The 21,993-nt window shown below is 45.0% G+C and overlaps 1 protein-coding gene across 17 annotated transcripts in view; it reads left to right on the forward strand.

The window, feature by feature from the left end:
* The window catches only part of RBFOX2 (RNA binding fox-1 homolog 2), a 273,572-nt gene that overhangs the window by 84,809 nt on the left and 166,770 nt on the right, over positions 1-21,993 (forward strand). The window contains exon 1 of one of the 17 annotated variants that reach the window (XM_075937943.1): positions 15,647-15,952. The exons of the other annotated variants lie outside the window; for them this stretch is intronic. Within the exon in view, the coding sequence (XP_075794058.1) occupies positions 15,938-15,952 (15 nt within the window). The 5' untranslated portion in view covers positions 15,647-15,937. Of the gene's footprint in view, positions 1-15,646; positions 15,953-21,993 lie in introns of those variants that run through there. 17 annotated transcript variants of the gene reach the window in all.

Consider the following 21,993-nt stretch of genomic DNA (forward strand, 5'->3'; position numbering starts at 1 on the left):
TTCTATAAGGAACTGCTTGCCATACTTGGCAGAGCTCCAACAATGGTCCACAGTCTACTTTGAGGAGCCTGAGATGGAGATCCCTTCTGTGAACAGGAAGGAGGAAGACATAGCAGAAGGCTTTAGCCATGTGACAAGTCAGGTCTCATTTAAGATTCTGTCACAATCTAGCCAGTTCTGCCAGATGAGTGGAGATGAACCTGATAAAGGGAAGGGAACTCTGGGTGCATATATTTTCCCTTACTGTGTTTAAATTCAAAGAGGGCATCAGCTCACCCCCCAATTAACAAGGCAAAGATATTGAGTTTTGTTTTGTTTTACTTGAGAAGAGGTAGTGGTACAGCAGACAGAGTTAGAATTGCCATCTGCTTTCATTCACCTGTTGGGTTAGATGGGAAGTTTGTGCATAGGAATATCGCTTTTATGCTCCTGAGAGATCGCTGTGCAGTTTTCTTGGTGATAGTCTGAAGTGCTTTGTTGAAGGTTTCTAGGGATGGCTGCCTTATTTCTTCCCCCACAGTAGGTCATTTCACCACGTTGATCTGCAATGAATTTGGCTGGCACCAGCATAGTCAACAATCCAGCAGCCTGTTGGTTCATGTGCCGTCCTCTGTGACTCTCAGGAGTGAGACATCAGCTAAAATCCCCACCAACTGTGGAAAACAGGGTCAGTGTTCATTGTCCTTGCCCTATGCTCCTATCCATGGAACAGGGACTGAAATTCTGTAGCTTCATGCCACAGAAAATCCTCCCCTGACCGTAGCCCCAGTGGGCTTGTACTTACCACAGGTAGGGAGGAAGAGAAGTGCTGTGCCATTGTGCTCCAGAGATAGAGTATCTGTAAGTATTTCCTCTTAAAAGCCTTTATGGGGGAAAAGGGGAAGGGAATTTTGAAACCTGTATTTCCATGTCCCTTGTGTTGGTAAATGCAGGGGCACATCTGTCTCTTTTTAACAGCTTCTAGTGTGATGGCCTTTTGGGGAACATTCCTCCCTAGAACACCTGACCCTGAGGAGGAGGAAGAAGACTAGAGGTCCTTCAAGCTGGTGCTGCATCGACCCCCAAACAAAGCTTGGTGTGGGGGTGGACAATATGTCCAAAACCATAGAGCACCCACCAGTAGTCCTGCCAGCCTCCTCCATTCCCTCCCTTACATCTTTCTGCTCCTCCTCCACCCCTCAGCACCTCCTGCACACCATTAAATAGCTGATCACTGGCAGCCCTTCCTCCTAGTGTCTCCTGCTTGCTTGTAATCAGCTGTTCAACCATGTGCAGGAGATGCTAGGGGTGGAAGAGGTGGGGAGGAAGAGGAGCAATGTGGAAAAAAGTGGAGTAGATGGGGTGGTGATAGATGCTTGGAGAAAGGGTGAAGTGGAGGTGGGGCATGGGGAAGAGTGGAGGTTGAGCACCTCCCAGGAACTCAGGAAGTCAAAGTCATTGACTATGGGCCCAGGCATCCGAGCAGGACAAGGAGCAGGAAGTGCACCATGACATAATGGGTCTTCTCAGGTAGCAAACCCAAGTGCTGGAGACCCTGGTTGATCTAAAGGTCCAAAAATCCTGGATCCTTCATACTTTGCTGTCCTTGGATAACTCCATGTTCACTGCCCTCTTCACCCTCCATCATACAACATGGCATAGAATTATAGAGCTGGAAGAGACCTCAGGAGGTCATCACGTCCAGCCCACTGCCCAAGGCAGGACCAATCCCAACTAAATCAACCCAGCCAGGGCTTTCTCAAGCCGAGACTAAAAACCTCTAGGGATGGAGACTCCACCACCTCCCTAGGCAACCCATTCCAGGGCTTTGCCACTGTCCTAGTGAAATAGTTTTCCCTAATATCCAACCTAGACCTCTCCCATTGTCACTTGAGACCATTGCTCTTTGTTCTGCCATCCGTTACTACTGTGAACAGCCTTTCTCAATCCTCTTTGGAAGCTCCCTTCAGGAAGTTGAAGGCTGCTATCAAATCCCCCCTCACTCTTCTCTTCTGCAGAGGTGAGGTGGTCATTACCCCACTATTCCACACTGGAGGACAGCAAGGAAAACTACAGCTTCATGTACGCTGACTTGTGAGAGCCACAAAGAACAGCATTTTTGCACTCAACTGGACATAAATGTCTATTGCCTTTCTAATTTTAGTTTTTCACTGTGTTAATTTATGTTAAAAATTTGTAATTGTTATCTGTCATTTTATTAGCACATTGATTTTCTGTACTGTGTTTTTCTACTCAGTCAAGTTCTATTTTTAGAGAATTAAATTGTTTATTAGTTTGAAACAAATATTACATGTTACAGTGCACAGTGGTAGACAAAGCAAATGCTACTTGTAAATCTACTCTGAAGTACCACAGAACCCGCTTTAGGAAACTACCCAGTTATATTTATACATGTACAGCAAGCACTGCACAGTCTTAGCAGCACCCAGATCTCCAGGCCAGGGACTCCAGCTCGGAAAGCTTCTGTAGTTGTCTGTTAAAGTGCTTTTTCACAGTCTTTCTCGACTGCGTAGCTCCACTGTACTCTTAATAGCCCTGGTGCCTGGCTTTTCTAAGTCAACAGGCAGCTGCTACCCCACTTCCCAGGAAACAGCTTTCCCTCTTTTACTTCATAGATACTATGCAGAACACAACAGGCAACTGTAACCACTGAAAAATCTTTGTCACTGAGGTCCAGTCTTGTGAGTAAAGCATATTCAGTAACCATTTTGCATCTGCCGAGCTTTCCCTTGCATTCTTGAGGTAGCCAGCATGTGGCTTTAGGAGCAAGAGGTGTTGAATTTGCTCTGCCTCAGGCTCTGTCCCCACTCTACCCTCTGCCCCAAGCACATCCTCCCTCACTCCATTCCCTCCCCTCCAGTACCGTCTCTATGTTGCTAAACAGCTGATCCAGGGTGGGCAGGGAGGGGGAAGAGCTGATTGGCAAAGCCACTAGCAGGCAGATGGCACTACTGGCAGAGAGGAAGGGAGGTGCTAACCTATGAGGCCTGTCAGCGGATGCTCAGTACCACTATTTTTTTCCTGTGGATCCCCCAGGCCCAGAATCTTGTCGTTTTAAAGATGTGTATTCATTCACTTCCTCTGACCAGCCCACACTGAATATCAGTGATGTGTCACTGGTGATCCACCAACACTTGTGTATATATAGTTGCCCTTTCTGTTGATGTATTCTGTGGCATGCTTCGGTGGTACCACAATAAGAATTTGTATTGCCCCCACAAACCTCATTGCTACAAATCTATCCACTGTTTCCTGCAGTTTGCTGAGAGTCTCAGTCATGCATAGCAGGAGACAGTTAATGGCCCTGCATGGTTTAATGATAGTAGCCCATGCTGTGAATTTTCTAATTCCCACTACCAATAGAAATCCAGCATGGCGAACCTCCAGGCCATGTCTACACTGGCGGCTTCTTGCACAAGAACATCTTGCGCAAGGTTTCTTGTGCAAGAACTCTTGTGCGAGAAAACGTCCACACTCCATGTGCCAGCTGTGCTTTTGCGCAAGAGCACCCATGGCAGTGTGGATGCTCTCTTGCGCAAGAAAGCTCTGATGGCCATTTTAGACATAGGGCTTTCTTGCGCAAGAAATCCCTGCTGAGTGTCCACACTGCCCTCTTGCGCAAGAGCTCCTGCACAAGAGGGCTTACATCTGTTAAAAAAGAGCGTAGCTCTTGTGCAAGAAGCCCTCTCTTACCACGCCGTACTGTACATTTCCTTGCGCAAGAGGGATTGGGCAGTGTGGACGCTCTGCGGATTCTTGCGCAAGAATGGCCATACTTGTGTAAGAAGCCGCGAGTGTAGACATAGCCCCAGTGTAATTCACGCTATCCTCTGTTTTCATTCTGGTGTCCATGCGTGGGAAAACTGGGGCGAGTTTGCTATACAGATGTAGAAATGTGGCCTTGTGCAGCTGAAAGTTTGGCAACCGTGCTCATCATTCCAAACCTGCATTATGTGTGTAGCTGTTCCATGAATGCCACCAACAATCTTGAGCTGTTTTTTGCTAAGTCTTGCAGCAAACTGTCCTCAAAGACCCAGAGGGGTAGCTGTGTTTGTCTGTAACTGAAAAAAACTTAAAAAACAGCAAATGGTCCCACATCATCTTATAGACTTAACAAAAAATGTACATGGTATCATGGGCTTTCCTAGAGGGTGTGCCCATGAAAGCTCAGACCACTATCTACATTTTTTTTTTGTTAGTCTCTAAGGTGCGGCAGGACCATTCATTTTTTTTAAGTGTCCTTTATTGCAATACTTTCTTCAGGTTTGCAAATATGGAATAATTGTGTACTCTGCATTTGCCATGTACATGAGAATAGTGGAAAATTGTGTGGGCTCCATCATTCTGGCAGAGTTGGTGAACACTGGACAGTGCCAGGCAGATCTGCGAGGTTTTAGATGCAAGGATGAAGAGATATTTGTGGCATTATGGGATGGAGAAAGTTGCATGCTGGAACTTGACCCCAACCTCCCAGTGAGTCATTTCAATCCCACAACACAGTATAAAAATATCCCCAAAGGCATTGTGCTGGATGGTGATGTGGGGGCACTGAGAGATCAACCCATAATGCATCATATCTGCATCAACACAAGCCCTCCTGGTCACCATGCACAGTGTTGGTGCAAGTAGCCAAGTAGGTACACACCCTAGCGATACACCCACTTTGGCCATTGCACACCAGCATAACTTGTGTCAACGTACAGTTTGTACTGTAAATATGGCCTTGGACACATCCCACTCTGGTCCCTCTGTATATGGTTTGACAGCTGTAGAAACACATTTGCAAAGTTTTGGTTCTGTTTATGGTTGTCTCACCTTGCTTTTTCTCTACTCCTATGGTCTACAGGTATCGGTTTTCCCTTAAATCTACATTTGGTTTTCTTTCTCCCAGCCTTACTTACTATATAATTGTTCCTATGCTTCACAAAAGTCTTTAGCAATTGTGTGAATATCAGCATTCCTTCTGGTGATTCCCTTCAGATCTCATTAGTGTTGCCCCTGAATTAACTGGGGGGATCAGGGAGGAAGTCATTCTTCTCCTACCTATAAATTATATATGCATGTATTGGTCTCTTCAGGATCCCTTCTCTCACCAAAATCATGTAACTGGTACTCTGTTGGCAAAAACAAGCTGACAATCCAGACAACTTGTCTTGTTTTACGTCCGTGGTTCTCAATCTTTTTGGCCCATGGCCCATCTGGCTCAATGCAAACCTTTCTGTGGACCACCAGTTGCTAACAGAAACTCACCATTAATTACATAATTACGCCTGAGCCATTTTGCTAGTGCTGCAGCTTGGGAGAATGGTTTAATTTAAATTATTAAACAGACTAAATGTTTTAACTTTCTCATGTTAGTTTATCAAACTTCATTTTAAATAAAGTAAAATATTAATTTATGTCCAACACAAAACATTTCTTTATTTATGGCAGGGATGGGAAAACTTTTTTGGATCAGAGGCCACTGAGGAGCAAGGGAAGGTGCAGAGTCTGGCCAAGAGGGAGGGTGCAGGAGTAGACTGGGGGTAGTGTGTGTGGCCAGGAGGTAGGATGCCTGGCCTGGAGGGAGGGTGTAAGAGCAAGCTGAGGGTGTGGGGTCTTTGGGGGGGAGGGTGAGTGAGGGGGATGCAGGTACAAGAGTCTGGGCATGGGGGGGGGGGTGTTTACCTGGTTTCGTGCCTCCATTGCTCCCAAGTACCGCCTTCCACCTCTCCCATTGGCTGGTGCTGCCATTCTCCCAGCAAGGGGGGGACGGACGGTCAGCCCCTCCTTCCCCCCACGCAATGGGGAGCCTATACTGCCACTCCAGCCTGGTAGTCACCACGCAGGTGTGAGGCTAGAACACCAGCTCTGGCTTCCCGCTTGGAGGGCGGGAGGGAGGGGGGTGTTAAGGAAGTCCCAACCTCAGCTTGCGGAGGGAGCGCAAGCAAGTGGCTCCATGTGTTGTCGTTTCCTCAGTGAGGTCGAGGGGGGGGGGGATAGTGGCAGTGCATGGAGATGCTTGCTCTGCTTCTTTCTGCAAGCTGGTCTGGTGGGGAATGTTGGGACTTTCTTCACACACACCTCCGCCCTCCGAACAGGGAGCCAGAGCTGGTGCTCCAGCCTTGTGGCTGCCCAAGATCCCTGCTGCATAGGGAAGGAGGCGGGGGCTAAGCTCAAGCCACGGATCACCTGTGGACCCTGAGGAACCATGACAGTAGGCTACAGATAGTCAACCATGAGTCTATATAATGCAGTATTGGTAAAATACCTGGGTTCCTGTGCTGTCTTAGGTATAATTCAAATCTACTCAATAGGATTTATTCATCTTTTGGTTTCTTTGGAAGACAGAATTCATTGCATACTGTTATAGGGACTGTTCAGAATCTGCTCAGCTGATCCAGGGGCTCTTACAATTACAGAATAAAATTGTTATCTCCACTTACGTCCATCTCTCAGGGCTTGCAAAAATAATATTGAATTAGATCCAGGAGTATAGGGCTGACACAGGTAGATATAGTTGGCAAGCATTCAGTGCTGTGTTATTGCCTGGAAAATTTGTATCTCTTAGTGAAAAAGAATTTAACGTGGACAAGACAGTGTTTTCTATTTTTTTGAATAAATGCCCTAATATTTTTAAGATTCTTCTGCACAGACAGCAGAGGAATACAGTTTCTTTGGCTTCTGTAATGGATGACATTGTCCCTAGGATTCTGTCCTGAGGTGTCAACATGGGGTTTAAGCCAAGGTTTTTAATAGAATTTTATAATAGTAGAATAGTAGAATTTTAATACACAGTTACTTGGAGCAGAGGTGGAAACTCTGCTGCTCCCTCTCCCACATATACTGCTGTAATATTGCTCCACACATAGCCTATCTGAATTCAGTGGGTGATCTGTGTGTGCACGCTCGTGAGTTGCTAATGCCATGGGATAGTCTGCAGTAGTATAAGACAGAGGCAAAAAAATTGATTCCTGATTTTAAAACGATGGAAAATAACTATCTGTTAGTAGATATGCAGGCCCACTCAGAGGCTACAGAGGCTTGTTGGGGAGCTGACAATCCTATTTAGGGACAGTACGGTCAGTTGCATTTCCTAAAGGTTACAATGGAAGCAATAGGAGTTGGTTTTGTCTGAAGCTGTGTTAAGGTTTGCAATGAGCAGGGCCGTTGATTGGAAAGGGAGGGCGCAGCTGCTCTAGGGCCTGATGACTTAAAAGGGCCCTACAGTGGAAGTGGCTGGAGATCTGGGCCCTTTAAACCACTGCCAAAGACCCAGGCAGTACGCTCCTGGTGGTCCTGAAGGGCTGGCTGGGGGAGGCTAGCCTCAACCCCACCCCTTCCAAAGGCATGGATCTGAGCTGCCTCCCATGTTGACCATGGGCCCGGCAAATCTCTTCACAGTCGTGGCAATGAGAGTGAGGTTTTGTGGGATTCCCACTGCTGTTCTTCATCTCCTAACACTTGTGGGAGAGGAGTGGAGGTTGATGCACTTAGGTGGTGAAGTCTTTCTTCTGTGAACCTTGTAAATTAAAAGCTTAGAGATTCACAATTAAGGCACTCAAACTAATTTACCTGTATCCTGGCAGGACACCTTCCTTGGTAGGTGGCATACCAAAAACGCACTACACAATTGTATTTCTAAATACTTGCATTTCTTGTACTATCAACTTTAACACTGTATTTTTGAGTTTACATTTTGGTTCTACTAGCACTGTATGTTCTCTCAATCTTAATCTCACTTTAACAAATAGCTCTGTCTGGGAATAACCACAAAGACTCTCTTCTTGCTGGCTCTGTATTACTCTACTGAAGCTACTAATTTGGGAGTAACAGCTAAAAAGATTTTCTGAATACCTGGTTCCTTTCTCCTTGCTATAGACTTCACCTTTCTTGGCTGCCGGGTCAGACAGTAAAGTTGTGAACAGAGGCTTTAAGTATTTACTACCATTGTGCAAGGCACTGGTGAGACTTCATCTGGAATACTGTGTACAATTCTGGTCTCCCATATTTAGGAATGATGAATTCAAACTGGGAAAGGTGTAGAGAAGGACTACTAGAATAATCAGAGGAATGGAGAACCTGCCTCATGAGAGGAGATAAAGAAGCCTGCATTGTTTAGCTTAACCGAATGGAGGCTTACAGGATATAGAATTGTTCTTTATAAATACATCAGAGGGGTAAACAGTAGGGAGGGAGAGGAGTTATGGAGAGGATGGTATGATATTACCTACACTGGCCATGACCCATCTGTGAAGCTAGTAGCAAATATCCCCAATGGCCAGAAATGGGACACTAGGTGGGGAGGGCTCTGAGTACTACAATGATTTTTTTCCCAGGTGTGTGTCTGATGGGTCTTACTGACATGTTGAGTCTAATTGATCACTATACTTGAGTTTGTGAAGAAATTTTCTCCCAGGTCAGATTGGCAGAGAGTGTTTGCAATCCCCTGCAGTACAGGGCAGGGGTCACTTGTTGATTTGAGTAGAGTAAATGGTGGATTCTCCTTAATTTGAAGTCTTTAAATTGTAATTTGAGGACTTCGGTAATATAGCCAGAGTTTATGGGTCAACCATAAGGTGGATGCGTGAGGTTCTGTGGCCTGCCACATGCAGGTGGTCAGAATTGATTATCATGATGGTTCTTTCTGACATGAGTCTGAGAAGTATATTTAAAGCCAGGATATTAATTACTATGTGGCCAGTGATAGGACATGTCTGGAAATGTCACTGGAAAGGTTTGTTCCATCCTCGTGTTGGGGTGTTCTTCCTGTTTAGATTCTCTTTCTCTTTAGCAGGAGGTAAATTAACCCCAAGCAGTTTGCCTCCATAGAGTAATCCCTTTTAGAAGCCTGCTTCATGTGGTAGTGCATAGTTGAGCTGTACCTACCATAGGAACTGGCAATCCTGTTTTTCCAGTGTGTCCTCTGCACTATAGCAAAATGGGTTTTCTTTTGAAACATGTCAGTGTTTTGTTTATTTGTGTGGCAAGACATTCTAAAGGATCCTGGGGTCCTTTCTGGGTGGCTTAGTGTGCACACTTTGTATTTGCCTTTTTCCACAAGCCGGTTGGTTCAGAAAAAATGTTTCCAGGTGTCTAGGTCTTTGAGATGAGACTTACTTTGCCACTTCAGACATTCTGATCCCTGTAGATAATGCAGGAATTCTGGGAAGAGAGGTTCTGAGTGACTATGTACTTTTTTTTTTATAAGGTTAGAGTCCCTAGCAGCACCCAAAGGAGTAAACCAGCCTTAAAGAAGATTTGATTATCTCCATAGGAACTGTGGGTGTGCCCAAAGACTTTTGTGTCCCTCCCCAGACAGTTCCCACCCCCATCATCAATATTTTATTTTATTTTATTTTATTTTATTTTATTTTATTAAAAAAGCAAAGCTGGAAGACTCTGATTTACACATTCTCTTGCTGAGACATTCTGACAGAGTTAGATAAGCCCCGGAACACAGCCATTTAGTCATAGAAATTTCCCTTTGACAATTGCAAAGCACGTTTTCCTTCCCATCTCCACTCAGACCTTTGTAGATAGTCGCTGAAGTATTTATCGCAGTGGGGCAATGAATGAGTCTTCATCCTTGATCAGTATACTGTTTCTGCATAAATTGTGGCATCCTCTGTCTGACTTTTGGCTTAGAAAATAATCAGTTTCCCCAGTTTGAAATGAAATTCCCCTTTTCCTTCTCTCTCCAAGACGTAATCACATTACCTCCACTTCTTGGCCAGAGGAATACAACACAATGTGGAAACATCAGTACATTCAATAACATTTACTAACCATGAAAGGATGTGGTAATCCGTATTTAGGTCCTAATTTAAAATTAACTAAATTTTAATTTTATCTTGTAGGAGAGGTTTCAGAGAATTCATATTTGCTAACAAAAATAGTACATTTCTGACCAGAATCTTCCATCTGACTATATAAATTTACATTAGCAGCATCTGTCGAAAAGAACAGTTTAATTTTGTTTTCCTCCCTTATGCTTTCCACTGCATGTTGATTTTCCTCTCTCCTTCCGTCATCTGATTGGCCCATCTTCATTTTTTTCTCTCCTCTGGCTTGCAGCATTAAGAGTGTTGGGCTGGGTTATTCTGGGTTAGTTCTTGGATGGGAACCTTCAAGGAAACCTAGGTGCTCTAGAAAGTGGTATTGGTGATTGCCAATGGTAGTAGTACTTTCCTCACTCAGTTCTGAATCAGTGCCCTGATTTATTGCTATGGGACTGCTGATGGAAATGCCATTGTTTGGCCAAGATTTAGCCCCTGTCTGAGATGTCAACATCACATTCTTTCCCAAAACCTGTGTCAGGGATTCTGGCTACAGCATGGTTGTACTTTTTGACCCAGTTACATCATAGTTAAAATTTTGTGGTATAAGATAGCACTTATACTTGTTGTAAACAAGTCATATAATTGGGCTAAATCCTTAAAGATAGCCCCACATCTCCACCTGGATGATAGCTTTAGTCTGATTAAATTATCTGTGTAGAAACAGTGTGCTTAAGTCCCTTCTAGTCTACATATTTTAATTAGATTAGAGGATATCAGTGTTATATTCTTGGCACCATGATATTGTTATATTTGTTGTGTAAACAGGGTCTTTTAAAACAGACTGATGCTCCTCCTGATTAAGTATCCCATAACACTTTTTACGAGAATAAGGGTGGCCACTCTGTCCTACTTCCTGGCCGTATTCCCATTTTGATCATTAAGTTCTGTCAACCCAGATATCAAATAAAATATGATCTACTTTGAGTCCTGTTGGGTAGAGTTACTGTGTGGTGTTAAAACAGTCACTGGGATTTATCCCAAGGATGGCTGCTTTTTACAGCCAGAGAATGTGAAACTTTGTGAAGTTCTTTGGAATCCTTTAGGATAGATGATGATATATGAATATAAAATATTTGTTTAATCCTCTTTCTATTCTTCCCCTAATTTTGTTATTAATCCTTAGATTTCTCCCTGGTAAGGAGTGGGGGGCTGGAGGGGGCAAATAAATAGCATGGTTTAGTGAGTAGACTAGAGTGTGGGACTGGGAACAGCAAGATGTTGGACTTTCTTCCTGTCACTGTCTTGTGTGACATTAGGTAAGTAACTTATTCCTCATCTGTACTGCGAATGTAATAATAAGGAACCCATTTACAGTAGTTATACCCTGACTGGATTCCAGCGTGGTTAAAAGTGTGATGGCTGTAGATGGAATTTTAAAATGAGGTCCAAAACTTTCACCTGGTTAAACCGTACCAATTCATGTTACAGTCTTTAAGTGGGTAAAGGAAAAATGTTTTTTGGAATCAGGTTCCCGAATGTGGTTACGTTTGTGGCATAGACAGTTCCTTAGCCTGATTCCCTTTCCCAATCTTTAAAATGGATCCATTGGTAAACTATTGAGATGTCATTGTGCTTCTCTAAAGGCAGCATTTCAGCTCCCCAAACTCATGAAGATTTTCCTCCTTAAGTGAAGCTGGAGGTCCCCCTAGCTGGCCAAGTTGATTCTTTCCCTCAAGTCCAAGAGGTGCTTACTCATTATTCAAATAGGGGAACCTCGTCCGTGTAAACTGACATGTTAAATACAGGCCTTGAACTGGCAGCAGTCTGCTGAAGAATGAGCAGTATTGAAGAGTAAATGTCTTAAGATGCAGGAACAGAGAAGAAGTAATAAAACTTCTGCAGCAGGCAATAATAAGGCCAATAGTCACAGTATGGTTAGAGAGTTTTATATATGGAAGAGTTTTATATATGGGATCTCCCAACAACATAAGTTGTAATATAGCCTGTGAAACACATCCAGAACAAAACACTGATTAATGCTGGCCAACTCAAATGGGCAGGAGAGTTTGGGAAATAGGTTGCAGAGGATAGAGAGGCTGAAGCAAGATTCCTTCCAAGAGCTGAATCCAAGCAGTAGTGTTTTGTGGTTATATGCCAGTAGGACCATATGGCTGCCTTGCAGGAGTCTGTGAGGGAAACATCTCTGAGGCTGGCAATGGAAACTGTCTTGTAGTGCATCGAGCGAGCAGTGGTCTAGCTTAGTTTCTAGCCTGTGAAGTCATAAATGCCAAATGCAGTCATAGCCATTATAAAACAAAGTGGGGTGGAGACACCATGCCTACTGATTTTGAACACATAAGAGATTAGCTGTAAGGGAGAATATTATCAGATTAGGGAGGCTTGAGATGCTCAGGTAAACAGTGTGATCCAATACCATATTTAAGACTACCCTCGTTAACCTGTTACTCGATGCTGTGAGAAGATGAGTAACTACTTGTTCAGGTAAGTGACAAGGAGAAACTTTTAATATCCCATCTCTTGAGTAAGTTTTCCCATGATTCCCTGGTCCAGAGGCCACCCATGAGTATGGGTGTTCTGAAGTAACTCAGTTGTCCTATATTCATGTTCTCCCTCTTTCCCTAGGAAGAACTTAATAATCAAGAATATCTTATGGAACATGCACACCCAGCCGTTGTAGGCAGGCCACAAATTACTACCAATCTTTTTGTGACAACTCTGAATACTGTCACCACCCCCAAACTACCAACCAACAAAATGTTGGTGGCATTCTCTTGTGGAAAATCTAAGATACTTTTGCTCTTTAGGAATTATCCTTCTGTGTATGGTCCAGAGCATGTAAATGTCACCTTCCTGTAAAAGAAGCATGATAGCATCCAGATGATGATCTTGATTGTCATTGAGTAAATAGTGATTTAGCTCCCTGAGATCTAGGATGGACTGGAGCCCACCTGTTTTTTAGGCTTCCGAGAAGTATTCCTTTTGGGGTCTAGTTCCAAGGCTATGATGCCTTTTTTATCATGAGTGTCTGGATTTCTCACGGCATCATTTCTTGGTGAGGTGTCAGAGTATTCATAGCAAGTGGGTAGTGAGAAACCTGATTTTGTAGTTTCACTAAACCATGCTTGGGACCTATGAGGCACTGGTGACAAGGGCCAACTTGCTTTTAAAAAAAACCCTTCCCAGTTGGCCTCCAAAGAAGAATTTCTGAGTGAGTACTGCTGGTGGCGGGATGAGTCTGTATTTGATGATTGTGGAAAAAGGGGTTTAAGGCTTGAGTTCCAGATGTTGCTTTGGAGGCAGAATGTGCCCTGTGTAGTAGTGGAGTTATGGAGCTGCCTTAAAACCAATAGTCCAAGTGAAATGCAGCTTTCAAGGTATAGGCTGTCCCTTACCTTCCCTCCTTATGAAACAGACATAAGGGGTGAGACAAGGTGAGAAAATTCAGGGTAGCTTTTTGCCTTAGAGAGCGATTGGGTACTCGGGACTTTTAAAAATCAGGCCACCTATTTAAGAGCTTAATTTTAGGCACTTGTCTTTTAAAATTTCCCCTAAAATACGCTTATGCATGGAACTTGAATTTGCCTCGGTTGTGCCAGTGAGTCAGTGAACTGCTTTGTGTTTTTGAGGCTGTGTTTCTATATTCCAGAATCTCCAGCTTTCATTTTAAAAACACTGTAAGTCTGGCTGTCATGGTTGTGAGTAAAATCTTGAGAATATGACCCAAGTGCAACCAAAGCAGGGATACCCTCCTGAATTTGCAGACGTCCTGGAGGCCTGTCCCATTCGTGTCAGTGAAATGTTCACCCACTGAGGTTAAGGTGAGCATTATTAATTGCCGTTCAGTGAAAGTAAGAAAGAAGAAGAAGGGTTATATAAACTGCACTATCTCCAGAGAGTGAGAGATTATTTTGGTGCTACAATGGGTAATGTTTGGAGGGAAAAAGGAGGAGGGGGGTTATTCTCCCATTTGACCTGTGGAGTCAAAAGGCCAAAGGAAAGGGCAGACCACAAGGGATTATTTTAGCTACACCAGTGGGGAGCCAAATGTGCACAATTCAGTGGGGCACAAGATCTCCCTGGGCCAAACCTGTGCACCTTTTCCAGAGCCTAGTGTTCTGATAGTGGGTATTGGGCCAGATGGCTTCTTCCCTGGTTTAAGTGCTGCCAAGAAATCATTGCATTTGTTACATCCTGGCCACGCTGTTGAGCTTTTCTTTACAGCCATGAGGACCAGAAGCAAAACATTTTATCCCCCCCTTTAGATTTTGATTGATTGATTATTCTGAGACATGGCTCTTTTGTGCCTAGACCTTAATCCAGCATAGCCCCATGTTGTATCTGAACCCTACTGAAGAGAGTCAAGCTCAAGCCTGAGGAGTCCAATAGAGCATGTGTGAGCATATTTTGGACATTTGCACAAACTACTCTGTGGCATTTTGTTTTGTCACCCTGAGTAGGTGGTACTGGTGGCTGTAGAGTTAGGGAGAGTATCACCGCTGTTTCCAGTTGGAGCCCTAACTATGTATATAATGTAATATGTTAAATGTTACAATATATAACGTAAGTATGAAGAGCAGAGGTGGTGTGAGATTTCTGTTTCTTCTGCCGAGATAAAAATATTCTTTCCAAACACTCGCACATTTCCAAGGAGACCGCTGCCTCTGCTTCTTGATCACATTCAGTTAAAAACAGTCTCTTGCATTAGAAGAGAGGCCAAGTGAGGCTCATCATTTGGGGCCTAGTGAAGAGAAGTAATTCTGCATTTCAAGATGGGGAGGTAAAAGTAAACTTGTTTTTCTGTTTGATATAGCAATTTTACCAGGTTAGTTAGATGAGAGGTGACACTTATCCTATGGGCATGGGAGATGGGGTGGGCATATAGTGCTTAGGGACTTCTTTTTAGACCAGTTCTGGGGGTTCAAATCGAGTGTCTTCTGTGCCATGCACCCCTTCCATGGCTGGCTCGTGATTGGTAGACTTTTGCAAAACTGAAATTGAGGATTAGCTCTGACTGTGCTGAGCAAGGGGGTGCTCGCCTCAGCCAGACATAGGGGGAGCAGGGCCCCAGGGCAGTTGTAACTCAGTACTCTCCACAAATCAGGAGCCAAACCAGCTGTGTTAGTGATATTAAGCTTTGTAAATTATTGACATAGGAAGCCACCTGCAAAAGCAGATTAAATCCTTTTATCTTTTGAGTCTCTTCCCTTCGGCTCATGCCCTGATCTTTTTGCTGTCTCTGTTGATAACTTTGGGGTGCCTGTCCATGTTCTCTGTAACCTGTGCACTTGGGCAGCCACCCCAAGATAAATTAAAATGCTGCCCAGCTGATTAGCAAAGCACCCACAGTCAGCAATGTGTGTTTGTACTGGTGTTGCAAATCTGCACATGCTTTGATGCACATAACAAAATTTATTCTTCACATGGTTGGAAAAATTAGAGGATACATGAGTGCTTGGCACTCTATATATACCGTCATCTTAGTTTCAGGGGTTTCCAGGATTTGTTCTCTGTCTTGATCCCTGCCAGTGGCATAATATAAATACATATAGCTACTGAATTATGACTAAGCTTTGTATGTTCACTGATGTTGGCTAATGGTTGTGGGCTAAGATGTTGCAGGATCTAGGTTTATGGATGAGTCCTGCAGAGGGAACTAAAGGGAAAGAGAGTTGTAGAAAGGGGTGGACTTGCTCTCACCCTTCTTGACCTTGGAGAGTAGTTCTCTGCTTCATTCAAGTTTAAAGAACCCATTTCTGAAGTCAGCACACTCTGGAGTTAGGAGTCGGTCTGCATTTATTACTAACCCCACCCATCCCTGCCTCTTGCAAGAATCTTGTGAGGCCATGATTGTGTTTTTAGAAGCAGAATGACAGAGAGAAATTCCCTGGAGGCAAATGCAGTGTGTGTGCTCTGCACGCCAGTACAGACACACAGGGCTGGGAACTCCCAGAGAGATTGAGTGAGTGAGTGAGTGAGAGAGCACAGAACAACCAAACAGTGTTGGAGGAGGAGGGGGGAGGAAGAAGCGAGACGCTTTTTAATCCTTAAACTGAGCAATTTGGATTTTTACAAAACCTTTCGTCTCTACTTTTTACTGAAGTGCCTTTTGTGTTCCTGGATTACCTCCCTGCTGGGTTTGAACAGCCCAGGCTGACATGATGTACCTCTGGGTGAGTAGAGGACGGTGTTATGTGAGGGCTTACACGCTTTGCACATATAAGGAATGGAAAACTGAGGGATTCTGTACTAGCATGAATGGCCTTCCCCTTAGGGCTCAGCTCTTTGCAGACCCTACACAGAGTATCCTTTAGTTTCCACTTTCAAAAATTATTTTAAAAATTATATTGGTAACTGAATTTTAAACTGACTTTTCTGGTGACATCCCTCTGAGCTTGTATGTTTTTCAGCAGGTGCCTCAGAGAGAGAATTCTTTGTGAAATTATCCTTATTCTCTAGCACCTGTAGGATCTGTGCTGTTCTTGGATGTGGGCTGATCCCACACACTTCTTCCTGTGCTTTGTGGAATTTTTGTATGACTGAGGGGCACTGTGGGGTGTAAGGGATAGAAATCAGTTTGATTGTCAAACGCCAGGAGAAGAGAATATGATCAGGGGAGGATTAGCATTGTAATTGGGAAGTATATGGCCAGAAGTTGGATGCAAGGATGCTTTTATCAGAGGTACCAGGATTACTGCAATTTCTGGTGGATTATGGGATATGATGACAGGAAAATGCATGAGAGATGATAACCATCTAGCCAGCTTTATAAAATACGCATACATTTTCATCCTCCGAACAAAGTCTGAAATTTTCTCTAGAGTAGTCAGCTGTTAGATTGCTTGGCTAGGATGTATAATTCTCTCTGCTCCTTGATACCCTTGAAGTCTGTCGTTTGCCCTTGGATCTGTTACCCATGCGCCCAAGATTGCAGGCTCCTGCATTTGATTTAAGGATAATCAGGTCAAAAGTTTAATATATTCATTACTGGTGAAATTGTGGGGTTCTGTCAGTGTTGTTTTTGAAATTGCATCTCTCCTCCCCCAGCACTTCCCTCCAGTTTATTTAGCAAACAAAGGAAGCCTTGGAACACAGAGGTGTTTTACTGCTTTTTACTTTCTTCTGTTGTGCACACTCTAGCTTTGCAATCATAGGGAACATACACATGCTGGGCAATTCATGCTTGCTTGTTTTGATATAGTTGGCCCTGTTGGCAGACAAATTTCAACTTTTAAACTCCTTCTCCAGCCACGGATTCTGAATGGAGAATGTGGCCACCAGTTTTGGCTGGGAGGGTGGGTTGGGATAGACCTTCTCTTGTGGATCAGATAAAATTGCTGCTTAGTCTGCTGGGTGGGGTGAAGCAAGAAACTGCTTGGCTGAGCTGGTAGTGATTTTAACTAACAGGCTAATAATGTTGTGATAGTTCTCCTCTGACTATGGGTGCATGTATGCTGGAGCTATAACTTCCAGCTCAGGTAAACATACACATGCTAGCTTTGATCAAATGAGAGTGTTAAATGTGCCCTGCATTGGTACTCGGGTGGCTAGCCCCTTCTGCAGCTCAAGCTGCTGCAGCTACATTGCTATTTTTTAGTACTTTAGTTGGATCAAAACTAGAACACTTAGGTCTGGAAATTATACCTCCTGTGTAGATTAGCTATAGTGTGGGAACACATGTTCGTTGTTCTGCTTTCCTTCACGTGTGTGTTAACAATTCTAGGTATAAGAGACATGGCCTGCCAATGTGTCAGCCAAAAGAGACTCAAAGGAGTGTGCTTCAGCTTTAAAGAGGAGTGATTATGAACTGCTGCTCTTGTGGATCCTGGGAGAAGGTTTAGGCTAAGTTTTCACTGCCCCTTTGCTGCGCTGCAACTTTCTGGCTCAGAGGTTTGAAAAAAACACCCCACTCACTCCCGAGCGCAGCAAGTTATAGCACTGTAAAATGTCCAGGTAAATGGGCTCTCAGCACTGTTAGCTACTCCCCTTGTGGAGGTGGTTCACACAGAGCACTTGGGAGAGCTCGCACCGTGGCCACACTTTCACTTTAAAGCACTGTTGCAGCTGCGCTTTAATTTTAGAAATGTAGATAAAGCCTTAGTTTTGGCCAGCTTCCCAGCAAATTGAAGAACAATATCCCCTCTTATGTTATATGTACCACTCTACCTCCCACCTCCACCCCGCTCTCCAAGATCCACTATCGCTGAGATAGGATTATAGTTAAAAACTAAGGATGTTTAAAGGGTTTTTAACTGTTACATCAATGCTAAGGGCTCTTTCAAAGCACCAAGTATGTTAATTTTAAAATGGGTAACTAGTAACATTCTTTTTTGTTCCCTCTACAATGTGTAGGGCATTTTCTGTGACCCTTGTTCTTTGGAAATGGGTCTCACTCCACAGAAGCCTTTGCTTCCCAGTGTGTTCTGTGTTCCCTCTGATTCGCCACACGAATTGGGAACCCAGAGTTACCTATCTGATTTGACTCTGAGTCTGCTGAGCCACATCCATACTGTAACTGGGCTCTGGTTTGTTACATCAGTGCTTGTGGACACTGCTCTTTCTCTTTTTGTTCCCTGTGTTGAGTTTTCTCTAGTCAGTCTCTTTTGTCCATAGAACATTAGAACTGCTGTCAATCCATGGAGATTTGTACTAAGTCATTCCTTAATTTAGTGTATAAAGCTACGTTAATACAATGCTAAATTTTAAATGAAAGCCAGGAAATCTAGAGTTCAAGTTCCCACAGCAACCAAAATATTGTCCCTTGTGTATGTACATTACAATATGATCTTTCCTTAAGTAATCCTGAAATGCTGGACATGGTCACATACTATTTGGTAAATAATGCAACAAAATAAAATACAAAGGAACTGCACTTTTCTTTAACTGGGAGTGCAGAGTAGAATCCAGCCCAGAAGAGTACAGTATCCAGAACACCATAGCTTAGGGGGGTTAACTGCCACCTCCTTTGAATGAGCAATCATATTTCACATTCAAATTACATTTCCTGCTTGCTGCTCTGTACTCTCTAGGGTGTAATATATCATAGGATCTTTTAAATAATGCCTTTGTAAGCTGCAGTGCATTCTGGGCTGTAGAGTTCCAGAGAGTGGGAAATTTTAAAATCTGATGTGATGACCTAACCTATGGGAAACAGCTGGCTGTGGTGGGGGAAGCTGAGGAGCAGGCTATCAGTGGAGCTGCACAGTTGTTATAGTAAGAAACACTATTTACCTTAGCAGTGTTGTAGTGTGGTGTTCAATTATACCATACAGAAAAAGATAACTACTGTGTTTCAGTTCAAATACAGAACTTTAATCTTATAACTTTAATATTTTAAGCTCTTATTTATCCAACTCAGAAAGAATACTGTTCCTTACAGGTAGGGCTCTACCAAATTCACAGTCCTCTTTGGTCAATTTTATGATTTAAAAAAATCATCAATTTCATGATTTCACTTATTTAAACCTGAAATTTCACAGGGTTATAATTGTGGGAGTTCTAACCCAAAAAGGTTATTGTAGTGGGGATTTCTGTACTGTACACTTAACTTCTGCATGGCTACTGGCAGTGGTGCTGCCCTTAGAACTGGGCAGCTAGAGGGAGGTAGCTTCTGGCTGGGAGCATGGTATGGTGTTGCCACCCTTACTACTTCTTCGAGTGATGTCCCCGTGGGTGCTCCACTACAGGTGTCGGGCTCGTCCCGGTGCCGCAAACCGGAAAGTTTTTGCTAGCAGTAGCCCCCTCCGGAGGACCGCGCATGCGCAGAGTGTCCCGCGGCGTTTGCGCCTTTTCTGCGTCGCGCAGTCTGACTCGCCAGTTCCTCCTAACTGTCCACGGCCGCAGACGGACTTGGAACACGCTCCTCTCCTAAGGAGAAATCGTATCGTTATTCATTTGTTCTTTCCCAGTTAGCCCCTTCCTACATAGTGTTAGTCAGTTATTATCTTAGTTAGTTAATTAGTAGTTAATAGTTCAAAAAAAATTTTTTTCTCTTCCCGTTATAAACTCTGAGGGCTGCTCCGATGAGCCCCTCAAGTTCGTTCTTCCCCCGGAGACCGCCGCACTAAACATGCCCGGCTCTCCCGGCTTTAAGAAATGCGCTTCGTGCGGTGAAGCCATGCCGGTCTCCGATGGCCACTCCCGCTGTATTCGCTGCCTGGGAGAGGGCCACATCCCCCAGAAATGCGGTCACTGTGCCAAGCTGACTGCACGGACGAGGCAGGACAGAGAAATGCTCCTGAAGATGCTACTCTTCAATAAGGCGCTTCAGCCCCCGTCAGTAGAAGAACGGGAAGCTCCGGTACCGCATAAGTCCAAGGACAGAAGAAGCTCTGCTCCGTCCAGGAGCCTAAGTGCAGGAGAGGCACGAGGCTCGTCGGGCCACCCTCCCACACAGGGAGTGGACAAGTTACCAAAAGCCCGTAGTACATCAGCGCCGAGCCCCGCACTCTCAATGTTCTCGGTCCCGCCAGGTTGCCCGGAATCGGCACCATCATCTACGGCACCGAGTCTCCGAGCAGAACCGCAGCCAGATACGGTGCAGTCCTCGGCACCGAGACACTCAGCACTGTTGCCTCGTGAAGGCTCTCAGGCTATCCTGGCACCGAGAGTCGACCTGGCACCGAAGCCTAAGCAGGCACCGAAGACTAAGCCGCAACCAGCACAGACACTGGAGACGGCACCGAGAAAACACTCGGTGCCTAGGTCATCCCGACCTGGGGATGTGGCTACGCCGCACATACAGGGCACGCTTGCACCTGCCCGCACCGACCATCCATTGTGTATGGCTGAACCGGCTCCGTCCGTTGTTTTGGCGCCGGCTCCTACGGGCCTGCAACCCCACGGCTCGGGGGATGATACGGCACCACCATCCCCATCCTCCGCACTTTGGTCACCTCGCCTCCCGGAGGAAGTTTCTGACTTTGCCTCGGTCGTCTCCATTCCGGGTAGTCCAATTCCAGGGCTCCCCCATCCACGGGGGTACCGACTAAGGCGCAAAGGAAGACTCACCATCCCCGTACGCCTTCCCCCAGTCCCGATAGGGCGGCATTTTCCCCTGAGCCATTGCTCTCACCTTGCCAAAGACGGCGGGACCACCATTATGGTTATTCTCCTACGCACCGTTACTACAGATCCCCGAGGCAATCTATTTCACCGCCGCGTTATCACCGTACATACTACTCGAGATCTCCATATCACCATTCATACCATTCACGATCCCCACGATCTCCTCCTCGCTCCCGTTACTATCGCCACAGGAGCGTCGCTTCTTACTCTCCGCAATATTCACACCGTGACTCTCGTTATCGTATGTACACCTCGCCCCATCGTGATAGCTCATGTTCAGTCACAAGACGCTCACCCTCGTCTCCAGAGTGGCAGCAATTATTTTCACCACGACCAATGACTCAGGACTCTATCCCGCCGGCTCAACGCCCACCAACGCCTACCGGGGATGCGTCAACAGCCTCTGCCCCACAGGACGATATCGCTCAGTCACCTGTAGCAGAGCAACAGCCCACGGCCTCTCCGACAGATGTCTCTTCCTCTTCCCCGGACGACACGGTGTTCAATGACGAACCCTCTCTCGTGGATGATTACAAACAATTCCATGAGCTTTTTAAACGGGTAGCATATTCACAAAACTTACGTACCTCCAAGGCGCCACAGAAGCACCATGCCCTCCTCAGAAACTTACAACAATCCAACAAATCGAAACTAGCTCTCCCTTTTGATGCCGCTATCCTTGAAGTAGCTAATGACATCTGGCAAACCCCGGCATCCGTGCCCCCTACCAATAAACGCACAGACAGGAAATACTTTATTGATGCCAAAGACGCAGAATTGCCAAAGACACATATGCTACAGTATCAGGTCCAAGGCTTATGGGCCCACCAGGAATCCCTACTCCACATAAACTTCCTGGAACTCAGAGCAGTTTTCAACGCTTGTCGCCACTTCGTCCACCAGATCCAGGGAACCACACTACAGGTCCTTACGGACAACATATGCACTGTATACTACATCAATCGAAAGGGCGGAGCCAGGTCCAGGACCTTGTGTGCGGAATCAGTGCGCCTTTGGACCTAGGCGATTCGCCACAGTGTCACACTCACAGCCTCCTATCTCCCCAGCAAGGCCAATACAATTGCAGATGCACTCAGCAGATCCTTCCAATCCCAACACGAATGGGAACTCCTCGACTGCATAGCCC

This window comes from Pelodiscus sinensis, chromosome 1 (genome assembly GCF_049634645.1).
Source record: "Pelodiscus sinensis isolate JC-2024 chromosome 1, ASM4963464v1, whole genome shotgun sequence".
Classification (NCBI taxonomy): Eukaryota; Metazoa; Chordata; order Testudines; family Trionychidae; genus Pelodiscus; species Pelodiscus sinensis.